At 43.1% G+C, this 23,631-nt stretch overlaps 1 protein-coding gene across 1 annotated transcript in view; it reads left to right on the forward strand.

Annotated features, from left to right (window-relative positions):
• Positions 1-12,811: 12,811 nt before the first annotated feature.
• The window catches only part of NMBR (neuromedin B receptor), a 281,982-nt gene continuing 271,162 nt past the window's right edge, over positions 12,812-23,631 (forward strand). The window contains exon 1 of the mRNA XM_075267889.1: positions 12,812-13,230. Coding sequence (XP_075123990.1) covers positions 12,812-13,230 — 419 coding nt within the window. The remainder of the gene's footprint in view (positions 13,231-23,631) is intronic.

Genomic DNA, 23,631 nt, shown 5'->3' on the forward strand with positions numbered 1-23,631 from the left:
CTTTTCTATAACTTTTCCTAAAAAGAGTAAGTTAGAGACAGGTCTGTAGAGTTAGGAATCTCAGTTTAGCTGCTTTTGCTTTAGGGTTACCATGCTGAGCTGTAAAGCTTTTGCAGTGTTTAGGTCTCCTAGACTTATCCAATTAGCAGCTGAGGAGACATATTTACCCTTTCTTCCTTCTCAGCCAGGTGCCTGCTGTTTTGTTGAACCTAGTATGGATGCTATATTCTGCTTGTTTGTGCTGGACTCCACCATATAGATCTTAGGCTTGTTACTGGAAATCTGCTTGGATCTGTCTGCCTTGTAAGTTTGTGATTTTTGATATGACTATAGTTTGTGGAGCATTTCTTTCTAATACCAGTTTCTGTGGTGATAAATTGAGCCCCAAATTCAGTAATCTGGCTTTGTGGTTGGCGCTGGTTAAGGTGTATGGGCAGGGCCATTTTACCACCACCTAGAAATTCCTGACCTGCACAAATTATAATGCTCCCTCAATGACCTCCACATAGTATGACTCCAATTAGTGGCTCTCAAACAGTCTAATGGCTCCCTAGTGGCTCCATACAATATTCCCCTTATAATATCCCCCTCCAGGTTGCCCCCTACAGATTCATGTCCCACTCGACACAAATATATATTCCCTACCCCCTGGTTTTCCCTACTGTGTCACCCTCCCCCCAAGTTGCTCTCACTGTATCATCTCCCCCACACTGACATGTCCTCCTCAGGTTACCCCCTACAGTAGCATGTCCTCACCCCAGGTTTCCCCCACAGTATCAAGTCCTCTCAGCTTCCTAGGCTGTATCCACAGTGTCATCCTCTACCCCTGTATCATGTCCTCACCCCAGGTTGCCCCCACAGTATCATGTGCCCCCACACCGACATGCCTTCTTCAAGTTGTCCCCACAGTAGCATGTCCTCATCCCAAGTTGCCCACATAGTATCAAGTACTCCCACCTCCCCAGGTTGTACCCATAGTGTCATTTTCCCCAGTATCATGTCCTTACCGTAGGTTGCCCTCACAGTATCATGTCCCTCCACACTGACATAACCCCATCAGCTTGCCACCACAGTTTCAAGTGTCCCCGCAGGTTGCCTCCACAGTTCTGTGTTTCCCCCCAGGTTTCCTCCACAATTTTGTGTCCCTCAACCTCCAAAGTGTCATGCCCCCCTGGTGTAACTGATCCCAACACACCATGTAATGGTGTAACATTTTTTATTTCTCTGTCTACATAGCTGATTGAGTTCTTGGATTTTTTTATGCCTAATTTATATTTTCCTTTTATTACATAGTAAAGCATTTTTATGTGGAAAAGGGGGATTTTTTAGTATGTTTTATAAAAATTTATTTAACAGTTGTGATGTACGGGGGATTCAAATGCTCTGGTTTCCTCTTCAAATCAGCCTTTATTGCAGCAGACAAGTTTAAATGTACAAATTGTGCTGCTCAGCATATCAAAAACAACCAAAAGAAAATAAAACCCTACGCCCCTCCGGCAGCTAACTACACAAGGTGTTCCCTCACTAACTAGGGGGTCAGCCTACCGTTGGCCTCCCAATAAACAACGTTTTCCAGATCAACAAGTGGTGCACATACCCAGCTCCTTAGCAGTGTCCTCTTTGGCAGAGCTTTCTCACAGACTGGTTGACTGTGTCAGTATTTCAGTCTCTCTCCAACTAAACAGCACACCTGTGCTACTTACAAAGCCCTGCTGATCTGTTTCCAAGCCTGGAGTGGATTGCCTTGCAGGTCTGGCCCGAACCCATACTCCAGTCCGGGACCTAAAAGCTACTACAACAGTCTTGGGGAAAAATAGCGGTTCTCCCACACTATACCTCTCTCCACTTCACATACCCCCCCTTTGTTCAAGCCTGTGGGGTCAGACAACAGCAGCTACCTCTGCACTGCCACAATATGTTTGGGTTAATGCATCTGCATTTCCCTGGAGTCGGCCGGCTCTGTGCTCAATCGTGAACCTGTACTCTTCTACAGTCAAAAACCAGCGAGTGACTCTGGCATTTCTTTCTTTATTGTGACCCATCCAAGTTAGAGGGGAATGGTCCGTAACTAATTTGAAGTATCGTCCCAGGAGATGGTACCTTAGGGCTTCAAGAGCCCACTTGGTTGCCAGGCACTCTCGCTCAATGATACTATAGTTCTTCTCAGCGGGCATCAGTTTTCTACTTAAATAGATCACCGGATGTTCTTCTCCGTGGACTTCTTGTGACAATACTGCCCCCAGTCCTACCTCCGAGGCGTCTGTTTGGACAATTCTTTTTTGAAGTCTGGAGTGATCAGTACGGACTGAGAACATAGGGCAACCTTTAGTTCCTGGAAGGCCCTTTCAGCTTCAGCGGTCCAGACAACAGAACCAGATTTACTTCCCCTTACCAGGTCTGTCAGTGGGGCAGCAATGCTGGCAAAATTCGGAATAAACCGTCGGTAGTATCACGAGTCCGAGAAAGGCTCTCACCTGTTTCTTGGTGATAGGCTGGGGCCACTTCTGGATTGCCTCCACCTTATTGAGTTGTGGCTTTATCACACCCCTGCCAATCACGTAACCCAGGTAACGGGCTTCTTCAAGCCTAATGGCACATTTCTTTGGGTTCGCTGTTAGTCCTGCGGCTCTGAGAGAGTCCAGGATGGCTTGTAACTTTGCGAGGTGACTCTCCCAATCCTCACTAAAAATCACAATGTCATCCAGATAAGCAGACGCATATTTCACGTGGGGTTTTAGGATAATGTCCATTAAACGCTGGAAAGTTGCTGGGGCTCCGTGCAACTTGAACGGCATGTATTGGTACTGGAATAAGCCTTCTGGGATAACAAAAGCCATCTTCTCCTTGGCTGTCAAGGGTATTTGCCAATATCCTTTTGTCAGGTCAATGGTTGACACATGGCGAGCCCGTCCCAACTTCTCAATCAATTCATCCACGTGTGGCATTGGATATGCATCAAACTTCGATACCTCATTTAGGCGTCGAAAGTCATTGCAAAATCGGAGAGTCCCATCCGGTTTAGGGACCAACGCAATAGGGCTTGCCCACTCACTCTTTGACTCCTCGATGACACCCAGTTCCAGCATCTTGTGCAGTTCCTCATTAATCACTTCCTGGTGTGCTTCTGGGACACAATATGGCTTTAAACGCACCCGGACATGTGGCTCAGTGACAATGTCATGCTGGATCAGATGTGTGCCCCGGTACCGCTGAGAACACGTCAGTATTACGCTGGACCAACTCTCGTGCCTCCTGCTTTTGCCTTTGTGTGAGGGCTTCAGAGATTTGTACTTCTGTCTCCGGACTAGACAGTGGGTTTCTCCTCTCAACATGTGCCTCAGCACCTATCACAGCTGGAACATTCACTGCCCCGAGTGCTTCACATTCAATCCAAGGCTTTAACAGGTTGACGTCTTATATCTGTTCAGTCTTGCATCTCCCTGGTTGAAACACTTTGTAGTTCACCTCTCCGACTCGGGATACTACTTCATAGGGCCCTTGCCACTTTGCCAGGAACTTGCTTTCCACTGCTGGTACCAGCACTAGTACTCGATCCCCTGGTTTAAAAGTGCGCAACTTAGCAGATCGATTATAGACCCTACTTTGAGCTCTCTCCAGTTTTTCTCGGACCAGGGGCAAGACTGCTGCCATTCTATCCTGCATACGGGCAATATGCTCGATCACACTTCTGTACGGAGTGTTTTCCTGTTCCCAGGTCTCTTTTGCAATGTCAAGCAGGCCTCTAAGCTGACATCCATAAACCAGCTCAAAGGGTGAAAATCCAGAAGAAGACTGTGGGACCTCCCGTTTGGCAAACAACAGATATGGCAACAGACAGTCCCAGTCTTTACCAACAACTTTCTTGAGCATCCCTTTTAGTGTTTTATTAAAGCGTTCAACAAGACCATCGGTTTGTGGATGATAAACCGAGGTCTGTATGTGCTGCATTTTCAGCATTTTGCACAACTCCTTCATGACCCGTTGTTACGGTTCTGTGTATATATATATATATAAATAATATTTTTTAAATGACAGAACCTCTAGTCTGTAGAACACTACAATGAGGTCCATTATAAATAATATCTTTTAAACGACAGAACCTTTAGTCTTCAGAACACTGCAGCGAGGTCCACAGGCGCAGTGGGCGGCAGTATGTCTGAACTCAATGTGAACAGGGTGCAACAAACACTGGCCAAGGTGTGGCGTGGTACTCAATGTGAAAAGAGTGCAATAAACACGGGCAGTGGTGTGGTGCGGTACTCAATGTGAACAGGGTGCAACTAAACCCTGCTAGTTAACCTCACTGGCCAGGTGCACCAGTACTATTGAAACAAACAAGGCTGCCAAGGGTTAACTCACCCCAGGTCAGTAAACACACATACTCCTGCAACAGCTAGGAGTCACCATGGAAGTTTGGCAGTCTATCTCAGAGTCCAAACCTGCTGGAGCTCCACAGGCTGGAACAGTCTCAACTGCTTGTAGCCCTGATGCAGAGCTGACAGTTCAGGATTTACAAGTCCTAACTAACAGCACCCAGAACAAAGCAGAGGAACCCCACACAGAGGCCTAATCTGACTACCTGCCTGCAATGTTGGAGTCTATCCCTGTACTACTGTCATAACCCAACTTCCGTGGACTTTTAGTCAATATTTAGACAAAGTGTGAGCACCCGGCGGGCGGCGGCTCACACTATTTAAAGGGAAGACCCCGCCCAATAGGGGCGGTGGTCATGACGTCACCGCTCATGCTCAGTAGGGGAGAAATGACACTTAGCTTGTGAGCAGCTCCAAAAGTCTGAGCATGCTCAGTAGGGTGAAAGCTGGACTTAGACTGACCCGCAGGTGGCGCTGTGCGCTGGGAGAACAACCTGCGAGACCCAATCCTAACACCTAGTTTATCTCACAATAGGGTTAAGGTCAAGGCTCTGTGCAGGTCACTGAAGTTGCACTACACGAACTCACCCAACCAAGCTTTAATACACTTAACCCACCTGTTCTCGAAAAGTTGGAAGTTGCATACAATTTTGCAAAATGTCTTGGATCTTCAACAACTACTGAACAACAATCCCATAGCATTATTCCTTCTCCATCAAAGCTTACAGAAGGCACAATACAGTCAGACAAGTAACGTTCTCCTGACATTCAGCAAACTTAGACTTGTCCATCAGACTGCCAGATAGTGAAGTATGATTCATAACTCCGGAAAACACATTTTCTGAGTTTTCTGAATTTCAGACATCATTTCCAGAGTCCAGTGATGGCGCTCTTCACACCACTACATCTGATCTTTGGCATTCTGCTTGGTTGATATAAGGCTTGCATGCATATGTTCTGCCATGAAAAGCAGAGAATGCTAAAAATGGTTTAGAATCTGCAATTGTGGAGTCAGCGGATCGTTGGCAACTTTTATGTACTATCAATCTACCTCAATCTACTTTACATGGTCTGCTACTTTATGGCAGAATTTCTGTGGGGAGTCTTACCTTATCACATGCTAATAATGCATACAATTTGTAAAATCCTCACTATCAGCCACTAGGTGGCCTAAAAGGCATACAGTACTTGCATACAGAAGGTTGCTGCGGCTGTGTGTCATTTTACAAGTAACACTTAGGTGGTGCTCTTCTGCCAAAGTACGTCCTAGCAGATGAACCATTGCAATTCTCTATCCTTTAGATGTAAGCAACACTGTCAGAACAGGTACCTTACTCTATAAAGTGCCACCACAAATTAATTCCAGTTCCGTTTCAAGAAATCAAAGTTGCCAGCCTTTTCTTGAGGCATAGTCAGTGTGAAATAATTTAAATATCCCTTTGTTCTCGAGATGCCTGTTGGGGATATCTAGCTTAACCTGAAATCTATAAATTACATCTTTGCTTCTAGATTCCAGTTCTTTTGTTGCTTACAATTCAGTAATATGCGATTAAACTAATCTCCTAGTCGTCTCTCGCAACCTAAAACTGGGGCAGATTGCTGAACTGTTAACATGAATACAGTTCATAGTTATTGAAATAGACACATTTTGTATTATGCAGAAATATAGTCACATCGTTTTGCATGGTGTGTCAATTTAATGACATATTATCAAGATGTCTGGCATTGCATAGGGCTGCAAGTAAATCAACCACATTACAGGTATGATTATACACAAACAAAGCAGCGTGATAAAATCCTAGAGCGTAAAGAGAATCCGTGCCTCATACATCTTGTTTTTATGAGAGACAGGTTGCTCATTGTGAATTCAGCACTGGACAGCTCCCTCGCTTCTGTACATGAGGAGTAGCGAGATGTCTCCAGGATGTAAGTGTAAGCCACTCATTACAGTTGGGTTGTTTCTTTTGCTCACATTCGCTTCAGACATCTGCTCAGTACTGATAAAAGTCCCCAATGTACAAAACACAACCCAGTCTCGAAAAAGAAATTTAATTGCAAACTAAAGTCACAAAGATTAAATGTAACGTCATTGTGTTTAGCATAGTACCTGGATGTTATTGCTTAAAATATGGGTCGCACTAAATAATTTGCATGGAACGTTTAAATGAATTCCATTATGTTCGATTAGATGCAGTTGGTTTGGTAATAATAATGTAATGCAGCATTATGACCCAGTATAAGACTGCCTGAGAGTGGAACAGCTGGAAAGGTAGTCATACACGAGCCAGGGGAAGATTAACATTATATGCTAAATGTAACTTTATACTGCGCAGTGCACATATGCTATGACTGAGGACATGTTTATACATCTTCGATTATCCCTTCACACGTGACTGTGTAATAATATATGCGCTTTAGCTTGTACGTTTTGCATCTTTGTATGATAATGTTTGTAGACAGATCTTCCATTCTGCCTCATTTGAATGCATGTGTTAATTCTTCGATGTTTCGCATTAATGGCATTTGGTGTGTTGGGATCAGTTGCATTCCATTGCAATTGTTTTGAAGGACATTGGATGTGGTCAGACAGCTGTCTTCATGTTCAGTAGTGCATATGTGCTGAAGGCTATATTCTACCGCAACACAGTGTTACAGCAAACTGTATCACCTGATTTATTTACTGACTTACCAGCTACAGTATTTTTTTTTTTTATATGACGCTTTATTTGGCGCTGAATTTTCAGCACTGAAAAAAGCCTCCCATTGACTTCAATGGGTTCAGCTAGATTTTTTTCCACTAGCGGGATTTTTTTAAAAAATTCATGTCACATAGGTGTTCTGTAATAACTCTGATTTCTGGAGAGCTGACTACTGGAACCAGAAACATTACAAGAACAAAGGTCCCATCTCCTCTGTATGGATTTACCAATAGGTCGCACGTGTGTGCGGCTGCTCCCTTCTATTCTATGAGACTGTTAGTCAAGCCCTCAGTTGCTGTCTGCTTGAACAACTGATCTGTTATTACAGAGCACACAGGACCTCTGGTCTCTTGGTCCTGTGGATGGAGATTACTTCTATTTTGCCAGAAGATGCCTTTATTCTTTTTGTATCGATTCATCATGGTTTTCCGTGATCTCTATTTGCTACAATTCATTTTGGGCCTTTATTACTTTTAGAGAATAAAAATATGTCCCGTCCATGTATTGTTAATACAAGTACACAGCTTGTTGCAAAACTCTGGCAACTGTACAGCACCATGTCAAAAGGCAACAGTGAAAACTATGTGGCTCAGTGAACAAACATTGGAAATTTAGGTCCATGGCCAGGAAAACTCCCCAATCCTCAAAAAGTAGGTGGATAAACAAGAATAGAGAAAATAGGATAAACCCCAAGAAGATGTGACCCACAAGCTGATATCCAGCATGCCATGGCAAAATGCTTAAAGGGGTTGTCTAGGATAAACTGATAATTAACCCCTAAACTAAACTCCCTTCCCCCACCTAACCTATAATTTACATCAATTAAAAAAATCAATATTTACCCAGGGACACTTTCTGATTATCTGGTGACGTTCCATTTCATGACTCCTGCAACGGAACATCACCATTATTCTTCCCTATCTCCATCAATTCTTACCAAGCTTTCCTGTGACTGAGGAATGGGTCCTCCACCCTCTTCCTGTCTTCTAGTTGTGGGCAAAATAGCTGAGCTAGGGAGAGTGGGAGGGGATAGTAATAGGCGGGATCGCTAGTCTTAGTAAGGCAGGGAGGGAGAGAGGGGATAGTAATGGGTGGGATCACTAGTCGGTGAGAGTGGGAGGGGCTAAGCCTATTGAGACAGGCAGGGTGGGATGGCCTAGGCTAGCGAGACAGAGGGTTTTGTAACGAAGTGAGAGGGGAGGGGGCTGAGTGAGAGGGAGTTAGTGTAGAAGCTACACAGGAAGCTGCAAACAGCATGTAAACAAAAACAGAAGATGCAGCAGCAACCAGAGACAACTGAAAATCACTCCAAACCCTGCTAAATGTATACTGGTGTATTTATTAACCCATCAGTAGCACTAACAGACCTTGCTTTAAAAAAAAAAAAAAAAAAAAAAAAAAAAAAAAAGATTTTCTGCCTGGAAAAACCCCTTTAAGTGTTGAAGAATAAGGGTCAATAATGTAAATATTGAGTATTTGCCTAAACTTGATGTATCGGTGAGTAAAAGTATATAACTTTATGAAATGCTTCTAATTGTACTTTAGTATACCATAGAAACATCTGAGTAAAAGATCTAAATACATTGAAGCAGCAAACATTGTGAAAATCAACATTTGTGTCCGTCTCACTTTTGTGCACTTTTGGCTGAGAATATATTATACATAATGCACTTGTGTAATGATCATGTATGTCAGCCTCTGGAAGGAAATTTCCATTTCATGACAACAAACAAAGATCTTAAAAACATATACACTCACCGGCCACTTTATTAGGTACACCTGTCCAACTGCTCGTTAACACTTAATTTCTAATCAGCCAATCACATGGCGGCAACTCAGTGCATTTAGGCATGTAGACATGGTCAAGACAATCTCCTGCAGTTCAAACCGAGCATCAGTATGGGGAAGAAAGGTGATTTGAGTGCCATTGAACGTGGCATGGTTGTTGGTGCCAGAAGGGTTGGTCTGAGTATTTCAGAAACTGCTGATCTACTGGGATTTTCACGCACAACCATCTCTAGGGTTTACAGAGAATGGTCCGAAAAAGAAAAAACATCCAGTGAGCGGCAGTTCTGTGGGCGGAAATGCGTTGTTGATGCCAGAGGTCTGAGGAGAATGGCCAGACTGGTTCGAGCTGATAGAAAGGCAACAGTGACTCAAATAGCCACCCGTTACAACCAAGGTAGCCAGAAGAGCATCTCTGAACGCACAGTACGGCGAACTTTGAGGCAGATGGGCTACAGCAGCAGAAGACCACACCGGGTGCCACTCCTTTCAGCTAAGAACAGGAAACTGAGGCTACAATTTGCACAAGCTCATCGAAATTAGACAATTGAAGATTGGAAAAACGTTGCCTGGTCTGATGAGTCTCGATTTCTGCTGCGACACTCGTATGGTAGGGTCAGAATTTGGCGTCAACAAAATGAAAGCATGGATCCATCCTGCCTTGTATCAACGGTTCAGGCTGGTGGTGGTGGTGTCATGGTGTGGGGAATATTTTCTTGGCACTCTTTGGGCCCCTTGGTACCAATTGAGCATCCTTGCAACGCCAAAGCCTACCTGAGTATTGTTGCTGACCATGTCCATCCCTTTATGACCACAATGTACCCAACATCTGATAGCTACTTTCAGCAGGATAATGCACCATGTCATAAAGCTGGAATCATCTCAGACTGGTTTCTTGAACATGACAATGAGTTCACTGTACTCCAATGGCCTCAACAGTCACCAGATCTCAATCCAATAGAGCATCTTTGGGATGTGGTGGAACGGGAGATTCGCATGATGGATGTGCAGCCGAAAAATCTGCGGCAACTGTGTGATGCCATCATGTCAATATGGACCAAAATCTCTGAGGAATGCTTCCAGCACTTTGTTGAATCTATGCCACGAAGAATTGAGGCAGTTCTGAAGGCAAAAGGGGGTCCAACCCATTACTAGCATGGTGTACCTAATAAAGTGGCCGGTGAGTGTATATGTAAACATATATGTGGAAAAATAATATGTTAGCAAAATGGAAAACTTTTCACGAACAAAACTTTTCTGCAGAAGCTGTAATACCACTTTATTTAAGGCATCATAAAATGATGTGGAACACGTATAGCATGGTATTATTTTCTATGTTCAAGATGTCTGTTTGCTGTCACTATCTACATGTATTCATTGTTTTCTTTCAGAGCCTGACCAAGCCCTGAAAAGCTTGTTAATATGTATCAATATAACTAACCCCTATGAGTTTAATATATTGATGTATATCCTCTATCACAGAGTGGCATCTTTTACCTACAGTGATACATTGTAACCAGTCCTCCAGCTGTATGAGCCATTGTTAGAATGTGCCAACATAAAATTACATCTTTCTAATGGTAAGGAATAGAAACACAAAGTATATAAGAAAGTATTCCTTTTCATCATAAAGTGATTGACAGAAAGTTGCTCTTGCTAAAAATAAAGCATTCATATCTTAGAGATTTATGAAAAACTGTATGCACGGGGTATGCCATGAATGACTGATAGATATGGGTCACTCCTTTAGGACCCGCACCCAAGTCCAGAAGTGGGCATCACCTCCCCACCCTGTCCTGACTGGTGCCATGGTTCTTTATTCACTCCTGTGAGTTCTGAAATCAGCTGCGTTGCTTCCACAGCAGTAAATGTAGAGATTTGTGCATATATGGCCATGGCACCAGTCAAGGCTCCAGTTTTGAGGATATTTATGGGTACCAGAGTCAGACAATCTGCTCTCACACATTTCTGACATATCCATATGCTATGAAGGTCTAAGATGACGTTCCCACATTAGCTTTTTCAATCTACTAGTCATTTTCTTGTGTTTAATACTAATGATAGGATCATTGGTAAGATACTGTCATCGTCACAGAAAGTCATGTCCCAGGATAATAGATCCTTAGCCGTAGCAATGATTTCTATTAACTCTGTGAACATGTTGTATGCCATTTATGAGTCTCATTGCTATTTAGGCATGCCAGTTCTTTTTCTACATTAGAGCAGTCTGTCTATGCTTCCCCTTCAGCATCAATGTCACTAACCTCTGACATGTCTTAAATGTTTAAATGATATGCGGTTCTCATATCTTGTCATCCACATATTAGGTGTTAACTGGTTTACACATGCCGTGCAGTCTGTAGAGTAATAATGATGTATGTGTTGGCGAGCATGAGGAATGATGAGTAACATCATGATAGGTCAGTTTCATCGCTGTCTAGCAGACAGGTACTCAGTGCTACGTACTGTGGCCATATAGAATATATTGACGCTCCTTCCTGTGACGTATACTATTGCTTCTGGGTAGTTGCCTGCTGAATAGCACAATTATTTGTCACTTTCAGCAATGATGCACAGTCACCTCCTTCCAGTTATATACATACTTTAGCTTTACAATACTCACCTTGTGGCTAGTAACCGTTCTACTGTATGGGTGGTTCTTTCCAATATTATAGTTATCAATGATTGCCTAGTGACTAGTAGTAGCCACATGTCCTTCGTCTGAATGGCTACTTGCAGTGACAGGTGTAATACTGCTGCTGTATAAAGTCAGTTCCATTCCCTCTACAAACATCTGCTGTTCATGTTACACACACCATTGCCTCTCAGTGACTAGCTGACTTAGTACCTTGGTGGCTATGACTGTGTCCATTGCAGTATAAGACCATTTTCACATTGTCAGTATTTGGTCAGTATTTTGCATTAGTACTTGTACAAATCAAAAATACAGAATAGACACAAATGTTTCCATTATATTTTGTTCTGTTCTAACTCTCAGAAACAAATATTTAGCATACTTCTGACCACATACAGTCTCTTGCACTATAATAAGGTGGAGGTTTTATTAGGTTTGTCTGCACTTTTATGGGTTTTCTCTTATAGTGAATACCGAGGAGTATGGCTGCATCATACAATACCTATTCAGTTAGTATTGGAGTCATTGCATTCAAGCAACAAAGCCAGGAATGCCATACTGATGGAACTGCTATTCACGAACTATAAGACTAAAGATTTATATAGTCTGAGAGGTTGCTTTAGGGCTTTTATCTAGAAGCAAGGCAGCAGCTTTTAGGACTACTAGTATATAATGCACTAGGGGTCTCAGGTTCAGCCCCCACTAGGACCACTCCTGTGAAGTGTTGCTCACCTAAAATCCAGTGTCTGATGTAAGTTTCCCTAGCTCATGTCTAGACAGGTAGACATCCTGAGGACATGGTGTCCCCAATGATTAATCTGAAGCTTGTGGTAGAAGTGAAGTGAAAAATGGTGAAGTGTTCCTTGTTGTGCTGTGAAGAGTCAGTGCACACACCTCAAGCTGTCCGTCGTCTGCTGTAGCAGATTGGAGCAGACCCTCCCCTCAGAGAGGACCCAGAGCCTGAACACTATAAGAACGATGCAGAGAGGAATAGCAGCCAGTCATTTGTCTTAGCCCTTTAGACATATTGTGCTGTAAGATGAATTGACATTTTACATAAAAGCCACTTCTTTAGTGAGGTTTTCAGCTTTTTCATTTCGCTTAGCACATGCAGGAAACTAAAGGTATGAAGAGTTAGAGAAGTGAGCAATGCATTATATAGAATATCTTGTGATCAATGCCTGGATACAAGTTTACAGCTAAGCCTCATCTGTATGATTGAAGAGTCCTTGCCTACCTGCTTCACCAGTACCTGCACAAAAAGAAGAAGAAGAAGAAGAAGAAGGAGCTTGCTTTACTAGCAATCCTCAGTCAGCAAGATGATGACTGGACAGCTCTCCAACAGCAGCACCCTGCTTCATAGTAATGGGAGCCAGCTAGTGCCCAGCATACTGCCAGAAACATCTCTACCCCACAATAGGGAAATGGCTTTTTTCATAATCCGTTGTGTCATTCCTTCCTTGTATTTGATCATCATCATGGTAGGACTTCTGGGCAATATTACTTTGGTGAAGATTTTCATTACCAACAGTGCTATGAGAAGTGTACCGAATATTTTCATCTCCAGCTTGGCTGCTGGGGACCTGTTGCTTCTGGTGACCTGTGTTCCAGTGGACGCCTTCAGATTCTTCTTTGAGGAGTGGATGCTTGGAGAAGTGTGCTGTAAGCTTATCCCCTCCATTCAACTTACCTCAGTGGGAGTATCAGTGTTCACACTGACAGCTCTCAGCGCAGATAGGTAAGCACTGGCATACAGTATAACAGTCAGGACATATGTCTTGTGTTTGCTGATCTATGGTTTGTGTCGTGTAAATGTGTACTCATTGTCTATATCAGTGCATAGAATCGTCCGCAGACTTTCCCCAAGTAGGAGTTTATTTATACAAATTATTACATTTCCATCTTCTGGGATAAAGTAACTTATTGTAGCACTTTCTGTTGTTTTACATATACTGGAGCAGTGGAGTGAATGTAAATTGTACAGTGCTACGGAATATGTTGGCGCTATATAAATAAAATGTATTATTATTATAATGTATTACCGTATATTAAGTGAATGAAACAAACCAATATGTCTTCTTATAGCAGATTAGGCGCAAAATACAACTTTATACAAAACACAATAGTTTTCTATTATGGATGTTCGTTTCTAAAATGTTTTACATCTGTTCCCGAATTGGCTTACACATGGAAACATGACGTAATATAGCATCTATGTGTACAAATTTACTAAATTGATCACAATTTATCTAAATAGCACATGCGGTGTAATAGATTTGATGCAATTTTCCAGGAACATCCCATACTTGTGGTGTTTATACTCCAATATATTGTGTGTTATTAATAAATATGGTACATATTGTAATGTCAATTAAACACCCTCTTTCTTGTAGACACATTGTAATATTGTCTAGTTAGACGTGCAAAGCATTTTTAAAAAGTATTTGATGCGCCTTATGAACCTTATTTTGTAGATGCAATTTGTGACAAAATTTTAAGGGATTTTTCTTTCTAAATTTCCCACCCATTGTTTATAGATTCTGAAGGTCTGGTGATTAACCAAAAAAAATAAATAAAAATATTGGGGTAAATTTGTTATTTTATGGCTGGGGGACCCCATATAGTGTAAACGCCACAGTGTTTCACAGTACCTGGTAAGTGGATGGGATTCTGGCTAATCCCATGCACACATATGCTACCGTGTTTCCCCGAAAATAAGACCGTGTCTTATATTAAATTGTCACTCTAAATAAAGGACCTGTCTTATTTTCGGGGGGCATCTTATTACAACCGGCAGTCATGCCGGCACTTCCTTAGTGGAGCGTCAGCAAGACAGCCGGTTGTAGGTAGTGTAGGGGAGGGGGGAAGGTATCATACTTACCTTTCCCTTCTTCCTAGCAGCGCTAGTGCTGCTGTTTGTCCCGGAAGTGGTGGGCGGGGCTTAGCGAGTCTTCATGGGCGGGGCTTAGCGGAGCTTTCGTGGGCGGGGCTTAGCGAGCTTCACTTCACTGACACAGCAGCCGTGCTGTGCTCCGTGTGCACAGGAAAGCCGGCTGCTGCCTCTTCTGTATGGCAGCTGCTGTTTCTGCCTCTGGGATGAGCTGGGAGAGCTCATCCTACAACAGCAGAGGCAGCAGCCGGCTTTGCTGTGCACACGGAGCACAGAGTATGGCTGCTGTGTCAGTGAAGTGGAGCTCTCTAAGCCCCACCCACGAAAGCTCCGCTAAGCCCCACCCCCCGAAACCCCGCACACCACTGCCAGGCATGCCTTATTTTTGGGGGATGCCTTATATTAGGCAATTTAACAGAAACCCCGCATGCCTTACTTTCAGGAGGTGTCCTACTTTTGGGGAAACATGGTATACAGACACTTATACATACACTATACAAATACATACACTTATACCTACAGAAACGCTGGTGTTTTCCATATATGTATAATTTCGTGATGCGTTTCTGCCATGGTCTTTTCCTCAGCGCTTTGTGGCTGCGGCTCGCTATGTTGGACCTTAGCCTATAAGTGAATTTTTTCCAACCAGGGTACCCTGGAATTCCTTGAGCGCGGATCTAGGTATTTCAGAACATAGCAACGATATGTGTTTTACATTTGCAGACTCATTTCAGCCTGCTCAAAGAGGTTTTCTGAAGCTGGAAACATATCAGAGCCACATCACAGCAGTGAACAATAACGGTAGAATGATTTACCCATCCCAACACCAAATATCCCTGGGAGTGGAAATGTTTTTCAGGCGTTCCCCTGTGGTATCTCTGTTGCGAATCACTGCCATATGTACACTAGAAACATTGCTAAGTCTGTATTATGCAGGTTTGCATGACATGAAGAACTCTGAAATCTTTTTAGCTCTCAATATTTAATCTGATCCTGAAAAGAAACAATCTCATTAATATTTAGGGATGGAACTTGCATACGATATCCATTAACAGCCTGAGTTAAACAGATTTGAAAAACTTGTCTTTTTATCTACCTAGTAGAACCATTTTTGCCATGCTTGGCCATCTTAAGTTCATTTTTAAAATCCGACAACACAAATGGTCCCTTGTAAAGTTTTTGTCGCAGTAAAGTGAAGTTATACATGTCTAAAAGCATAAAATGTTATATATAAGTAGTCATGGTGCATGGAGGGGGGCAGGGTAACTTTAGATTAGTCACATTGTTCCCTTGATAATCCCGCCTCCTGGGTGTGACTGACATTTCCCTCACAATTTCCTCACTCCTTGACATCATAAGCTCCAGGAGGCATGACAAGCAAGAAAACAGTGTGATCCTGGCCACAGGAGCCTACAATCTATGAGGGAAGTGGGATGGAGGTGGTAGGTGTGGGTAAAGGCTGTTCAGATGGTGGTATGGTAGTAGTAATACTATTGGAGGTTGTAGGTCTTCCTGAAGATGTGTGTCTATAAGGCCTTCTTGAAGCTTGTGATTGTTGGAGACATACTTATATGTCATGGTAGTGACTTCCAGAGTATGGGGGATAGACAGGATAAGTATTGGAAGCAGTTGTGTGAAAAGCGGAGTAGTAGATGTATGGAGTGGACAGGTTGTGGATGACTTTGTATATCAGCATTAACATTTCAAACTCTATTTGCTGGGCATATAGCATCCAGAGAAGAGATTTGTAGAAGGGAGAGGCTGATAAAAGACAGGGGTGGGGGTGGATTAAGTGGGCAGCAGAGAATAGGGTGAACTTGAGGAGAAGAGAGCATTTGTTGGAAGGCCATGGATAAGGAAATTACAATAATTAAGTGTAAGGGAATTGCTAGGACAGCAATTCCCAGTAACTGTTTAAACCCTGGGACAGGGCACAAGAGACAGTGATCCCTAAGCTGAAGCCCCCAACTTTCCCTTCCTATTGCCAGACCCTATCCTAGGTAATAGGCGACAACCACGAAGACAGTCCCTCCCTGAATATGTGACCCACAAAATGCAGACAAGACGAACAACAACAATGGGAGGTCAACTTAGCCAAGGGTCAGTAACAGTCGAGCGATGCAGTACCAAATCGGAGTCCAAAAGGGAAGTCAGTGAGGAAAGCCAAAGGTCAAGGATAATAGAGTAATCAAAACAGGGACAGTAAAGAGCAAGTATGCACACGGCAAAAGCAAGCTCTAGTGTGAATGGGAGCCAAGGCTATATAGGGAGGAAGAACCCGCCCATGGGGTTGACAGGAAGGCAGGCTGTCAATCACTGGCAAGAAAAAATTAAACACTTAATTGACAGAGGCAACAAGGGCAGAAGACGGGTGTGGTGCAATCACAGAACTAGAGCACAGTTCACACAGTGCGACCAAAAACTTTAATCCAAGAACCAAACTGCACCCGCCTCCTACGCCGCAGCACGCGAGCAGAGGGCGGTGCAGAGACCCGAACAGGCAGAGATGTTACATTAAGTGGGAGATTATGAAGGTGTGGATTACCATTTTTAGTTTCTGGGGTGAGGAATAAGCGGATTCGAGGAATTTTGAGGGATTGGATGTGAGGTTTGAAGGACAAGTTAGAATCAAGGGTTACCCCCAGGCAACGAACTGGGATAAGTGTAGGACCACCAACTTTGATAGATGGGTCAGGTAGAGGAGCCGTGCGAGGTGAGGTACGATGATGAACTCTGTTTTCTCCATGTTGAGTTTGAGAAAGCGGCAAGAGAGGAAGGAGGCTATGGTTGCTTGATACTATGGAACTCTGACCAGCAGAGGTGTAATGTCTGGGCTGGAGAGAACTATATATATATAGGTGTCATCGGTGTAACTATGGTATTGAACACCACAAGATTCCATGAGTTGGCGAAAATCAGATCAAATGTATGTCAACCTTTGTGAATGTCAGAGGAAGACTACTGTTAGAGACCAAAGGAGGTAGTGAGAGATAGGAGTTTGAATGAAGAAGGGTCAGTTGAGTCAATGGGGATGTTGAAATCATCCATGATGATTATAGGGGTATCAGTTGAGAGGAAGTGCATGAGCCAGGTGGTGAAGTGATTGATAAAGGTGGTGGTGGGTTTTGTGGTGGTTGGTATATGACAGCTAGCTGGAGGTTGGAAGGTGACAGAATACACTTCAAACGAGGGGGTAATGGTTGGGTTGCGGTGAAGGAGCAGTTGACAGGAAAAGGCCAACACCTCCACCAGGTTTGTTATTGGCTTTCTAGCGGCGTAATTTCACTGCTAGAAAGCCAATAGTGTGCTGAATTTGGCTTTCACGTTCTGTGCCCCCGGTGAAGAGCTATGGGTGCCTCTACCTTCACTGTCGGAAGGGCTGAATTTGCTGCTTTTTTCACTGTGTTTCACTGTGATGGGTGTTTCTGACAGTCAGTTAGGAACGCCCTTCCTCACAGCAGTGTCTATAGTGCTGTACTGTGAGAGGGGGAGTTGCTTACCGCCCAGCGATGACGCTCAGCAGTGAGGAATGCCCCCCCCAGTACTTGTCTATAGACGAGTACTAACAGGAGGGGAGGCATTCCTCACTGCTCTCACAGTGCAGCGCTATAGACACTACTGCAAGGAAGGGTGTTCCTAACTGACTGTCAGAAACACCCATCACAGTGAAACACAGTGAAAACACAGTGAAAAAAGCAGCAAATTCTGCAACAAAAAAGCTGCATTTCTGCAACATGGGGCCTCAAGTGAAACTGCACCAAAAACCACAGCAAAACTGCATGCAGTTTGTTTCTGATGTAGTCTTGATGCAGCTTTAACTGAACCGTGTGAATGCACCCTTAGAAAATTATTGGCTTCAATAGCACTCTAAGTCTAAGGCCCCACATTGTGAAAACATGTATTTTTTGTTGCAGTGTTTTGAAGTCAGAAGTGGAGTTAACAGAAGGGAAACATCTAAGTCAGTGGTTCTTAACCAGGGTTTGATCGAACCCTAGGCCCTATGCACGGTTCATTTTGTGTACCAGTAAAAAAACATAAACCTATGTCTTGAATTTGGAAAAAAATCATATTTGATTTATCACTGAAGAAGGGTTCAGTGAATGTGCATATGAAACTGGTGAGTTCGGTACCTCAAACAAGGTTAAGAACCACTGATCTAAGTGCTTTCTTTATATTTTCCATTCCTTTTCAAGACACTCCTGACTGTATTTCTGCAACATGGGGCTTTAGCCTAATACTGGTTCTAATGAGCTACAAGAAATATGGGTGCTGCATCCATAATACAGGTACAAATCTCCAAATTACGGCTGTCTAAAAGTGTCCTATGGTTCAGAACTCAATAATAATAATAAAAAATCACTAATACAAAACATCAAATGCCTAAGTTGCCTTGTGAACAATAGGCAGTACAACTTATTGATCACATTCACATAACCGAGCTTCAGCCATGAAACTTGGTCCATGTGTTGGACGGATTTACTGGCCTTTTACCTGTCCCACAAAGGGACTTGAACCTGGGGTCACTGATCCCCAGCACATCACACATAGGCTCACTATGTATGATGGGCATAGGTTTGCTCGGCCCCTTGACTGCCAAGGTAACCCCTCGGACCATGTGATCTTTGATCCTGGGGTTGGCGCCAATCTTGCTCTTGGATGCTGTGAATGTTATTAATCCGTTGGGTTAATCTGGCAGAGTTAGAGTAACTTCTGACTCCAGTTACTAGTCCTGGGCCTCGGTTGCATACTACAGCTGAGTGTCGGAAGCAATACTGTAGGCCCTACCATTACAGCTCTGAGCATTAACTACATGCTAAATGCGACATAATGATACGGCATGGAGCAGGATGGGTTTAATCATGCAATATTTCTGAGCAGGTTTGCTTGTCATTTTGTGGTTAAGACTTGACTTGATATCTCATAGTTGACTATGGTTTTTTGTTGTTACTCTCCAAACCTGGTACTCGATGAAGAATTGTGAATAGAAGCAGCATGAGTTAAACAAGAAACCCTTCCCCGTACCCAGATTTAGAGATAATGCATGACACGGAGGATAAATGGCAGCCTTGCAACCACAGATAATGTGACTGATTACCTAGGTTCTCTAAAGCATATAGTTTTTGAGCATAGAACGCATTTCCATTAGCTTTTTCCAACTATTAATCCAGCAATTATTCTGTCTCATATTTCTAATGCTGACTTATCAAGGAAATAGCTTTGTGGGCTTTTTGCATTTTATTGAGTGGAATTAAATGGTATATTTATCACATAACTAGCTGTTCCATCAGTGCGTTGTAACAGACAGACATTTATAAGCTGAGTAATTGTGCCATTTATATGTTACTGGCTGATTAATAGCTAAAATATATACAGTCATGGCCGTAAGTGTTGGCGCCCCAGAAATGTTTCCAGAAAATGAAATATTTATCCCAGAAAATTATTGCAATCGCACATACTTTGTTATATACATGTTTATTTCCGTATTTGGCTGCACACCTTTTGGAAAAAACAACTGAAATCAATCGCTTCCTATAATCATCAACAAGCTCCTTACACCTCTCAACTCGAATTTTGGATCACTCTTCTTCTGCACATTGCTCCAGGTTTCTCATATTTTCTGGAGGAAATACTTGCTCTTCTGGAAATATTTCATGGGGGCCAACACTTACGGCCATGACTGTTGTGACAGAAAAAGGGGAAAAGTGATAGGAGTATATATTTCTTCCAGGTTCCTGTCGCATACTATATATATATATATATATATATATATATATATATATATATATATATATATATGTATATATATATATATGTAGGTACCCATTCTTGGGTTTTCTGCCGAAATATTAAAAACATCTCTATTTATTCAGTTTTGAATAAGTATGAGTATCAGTACTATGTGCAGAAAAGAAGTGGCATTCTATCTATGAAGATAATGGTAACCTGAGGCCTGTTATACCAGGTTCTATGGACTTGGTCCCACAAATCATCAAAGTTGGCTGTTGGTAGCTCCCTTTACAATTGCTGACCAATGATGTCTTAGGGTGCATTCACATGGTGTAATGTGCCGCGTGATGTGGCACGTGTACGCCGCGGGACCCTTTGCGTGCCGTACACGCTCCCATTGACTTCAATGGGAGCGGGGATCGTATGCGCCGTGCTAGTTTGCGACCGTGAATAAGTGCATGGCCGCAAACTAGCGCGGCGCATACGATCCCCGCTCCCATTGAAGTCAATGGGAGCGTGTACGGCACGCAAAGGGTCCCGCGGCGTACACGTGCCACATCACGCGGCACGTTACACCGTGTGAATGCACCCTAAGATATGTTTGATGGGAGAAAAGTTTGGAGAATTTGCAGCTTCTAGCAGCATTTTAGGCAGCATAGACTGTTCATAGTAGAACAAGCAACATGTGTTCTGGAGTTGTTGCGTTGAAAAGTGGCTTCTGGGACACTGTGGAGAAGTAGCAATACCCAGTGGCATAAGTACTGCGGTAACAGCCGAAGCGGCTGCCACAGGCTCTGGGACCTTAGGGGGCCTGGTGGGCTCCTGCTGCTTTTATTTTTTTTATTTTAATAGGACATTACCTGCTGGAATAAACCCAGCAGGTATCAGGCCCTATTTATTTACTGATCCCAGGTCCTGCTCACGGCTGCCACTCCGCTTCCCCTTTGTCCTGTGCATCTTAAATCACAGGAGTGGGAATCAGTAAATAAGGCTGAGGGACCACAGTAAGAGTATTTGTTGGGTGAACAAATACAGCTATAATTATACATTGGGGTCTCTTGAGACCCCCGAGTACAATGATAGGAGGACCAGGGGAGTTGAGCGAACATAAAAACAAATGTTACACATCTCTCCTTGGCTCTGGTGTTGATCTCACTGCTCTGGCGTTGATCTGAATGCAAGTGTTTGCCTCCGTGCACCTCATACTGTCAATCCCATTTGTTGTTGTTCTCCCAACCACCAAGACACACAATGTTGAACAGTGCTGACATCTTGGCCTATGTAAATGAGTGATAAACCAGGGTCTCTCAGTTCAGGTATTCTGTCCCTCTCATTTTGTGACAAGTGACAATAACTGCCACGTCAACAAACTGGAGGCATCGTACAATCATTCCACAAGACTGATCTGAATTTTGAGGTTTCGTGTTGATAATAAACTTTGCTTTCGATCTGGCTTTTATGCCCTGCCCCCCACTTGCCACAGATTGAGCTAGATGCTTGAAAATTTGATCATTTTCAGATCTTAGCAACACCTGCTACTTCCTTGATTTGCATAATCTTATGATTTGTCTTCCTTGGTGCTATAATTTCAATGTTAAGACATGTATCTGAGTAAATAAATTTATCCAGTGAAGATAAGCTTTGCAGTTTTATTCATCAGCCCTTTAAGTTAATATTTGTAAACAGGAAACTTTATCTGGATTGTGTTTTTTTTTTCTATGTATATGGATGGTTTTTGGATCGGTATTGCATAGGAATACACAGATATTGTGTAATACGTACAATTTACCTAGCATGTTCTGATTTTCTGAACGCCATCATATTTTTTAAAAAATTTAACTCAGTAGAAAATCAGTGTAAGGCTGAAGCCCCACGTCATGGAAATACAACTATTTCTGTTGCAGATTTTTTAGAGCCAAAAATGGCTACAAAAGGAATGGGAAATATCTAGAAAACGCTTGTACTTATACCTTCTGTCAATCCGTTCCTACTGCAAAACCACACCAAAATCTGCAACAAAAAAAAAGCTACATGTCTGCAACAAGCGGTCTCAACCTAATAGGGTTTACAACATATCTATATTGACATGTCAAAGTTATTGTTTTCTTTACAGCAATATGCTCCACATTCTTTCCTTCTAGCCACCTGGTATAACCTAAAACAAAATACAAATTTCAATTAAGATTTTTCGCAGATATTTTTGGATCTCAGGGAGATCTTACAGAATTGATTCCTTTTACATTTTATTACAAAGAAAGCAATAGAAAGACCAAGTGAGAAACAGGATTGATCTAAGAATTAGAGGCCCTAGGTACATATTATTGTGATTAATAGAGATGAGCGAACAGTGAAATATTTGAGATTTGATATTTGTTTCGAGTAGAGCCTCAATATTCGACTACTCGATCGAATATCGAATCACATATAGTCTATGGGAAAAAACACTATTCGACTAAAGGAGAGTCACCAAGTCCACGAGTAGCAGGAGGAGAATGTTTAGGAGGAGCGCTGTGCAGTTAAAGCACATGGACCCCATTATAGTCTATGGGGTCTGTCCATTTTAACTGCACAGCACTTGCAGTTGCGTTGATAAAATGTAAGCTGCCAGCTCTCCCGACTAGCAAAGACGAGCCTTCGGCAAATCAACGCTGGTTCTGCAGAAGGCTCGTCCTTGCTAGTCGGGAAAGCTGGCAGCTTGCTGTTACGAGGGAGCTTACTTTTTTGTCATAGGAATGCATTGACCAGTGTTGATTGGCCAGTGTACAGCATTCAGCCAATCAACGCTGGTTATGCCGGAGGCTGGTCTGTGAGGAGGCGGAGTCTAAGATCGGACCACAGTGGACACTGCTGTGTTCCGATCTTAGACTCTGCCTCCTCACAGACGAGCCTCCGACAGAACCAGCGTTGATGTTAGGGGACCCTGGAACGGGGACACAAGAGACAGTGAGCCCTAGGCTATGCCCCCCGCTCTCCCTTCCTATTGCCAGGCCCTATCCTACGTAATAGGCGGCAACCACGAGGACAGTCCCTCCCTGAGTATGTGACACACAAAACGCAGACAAGACGAACAACAACAATGGGAAGTCAACTTAGCCAAGGGTCAGTAACAGTCGGGCAATACAGTACCAAATCGGAGTCCAAAAAGAGAAGTCAGTGAGGAAAGCCAAAGGTCAAGTATAATAGAGTAATCAAAAAACAGCAACAGTCAGAGCAGGTATGCGCACGGCAATAGCAAGCGCCGGTGTGAACAGGAACCAAGGTTAAATAGGGAGGAAGAACCCGCCCATGGAGTTGACAGGAAGGCAGCTGTCAATCACAGGGCACGGCCAGATTAACCTCTAGAGGATCAGAGCAAACTGTAGGTGAAGGAGATGGGTGTGGTGGAAAATCAATCACCAAGGTGAAAGAATAGGGCAGTGTTCAGACAGAGCAAGGAGAACCAAATGGAAAAAAATCACAACCGAACACATCTCCTGCGCTGCAGCATGCGGCCGGATGTTACAGTACCCCCCCTTTTACGAG

The sequence above is a fragment of the Leptodactylus fuscus genome, chromosome 3 (genome assembly GCF_031893055.1).
Source record: "Leptodactylus fuscus isolate aLepFus1 chromosome 3, aLepFus1.hap2, whole genome shotgun sequence".
NCBI lineage: Eukaryota > Metazoa > Chordata > Amphibia > Anura > Leptodactylidae > Leptodactylus > Leptodactylus fuscus.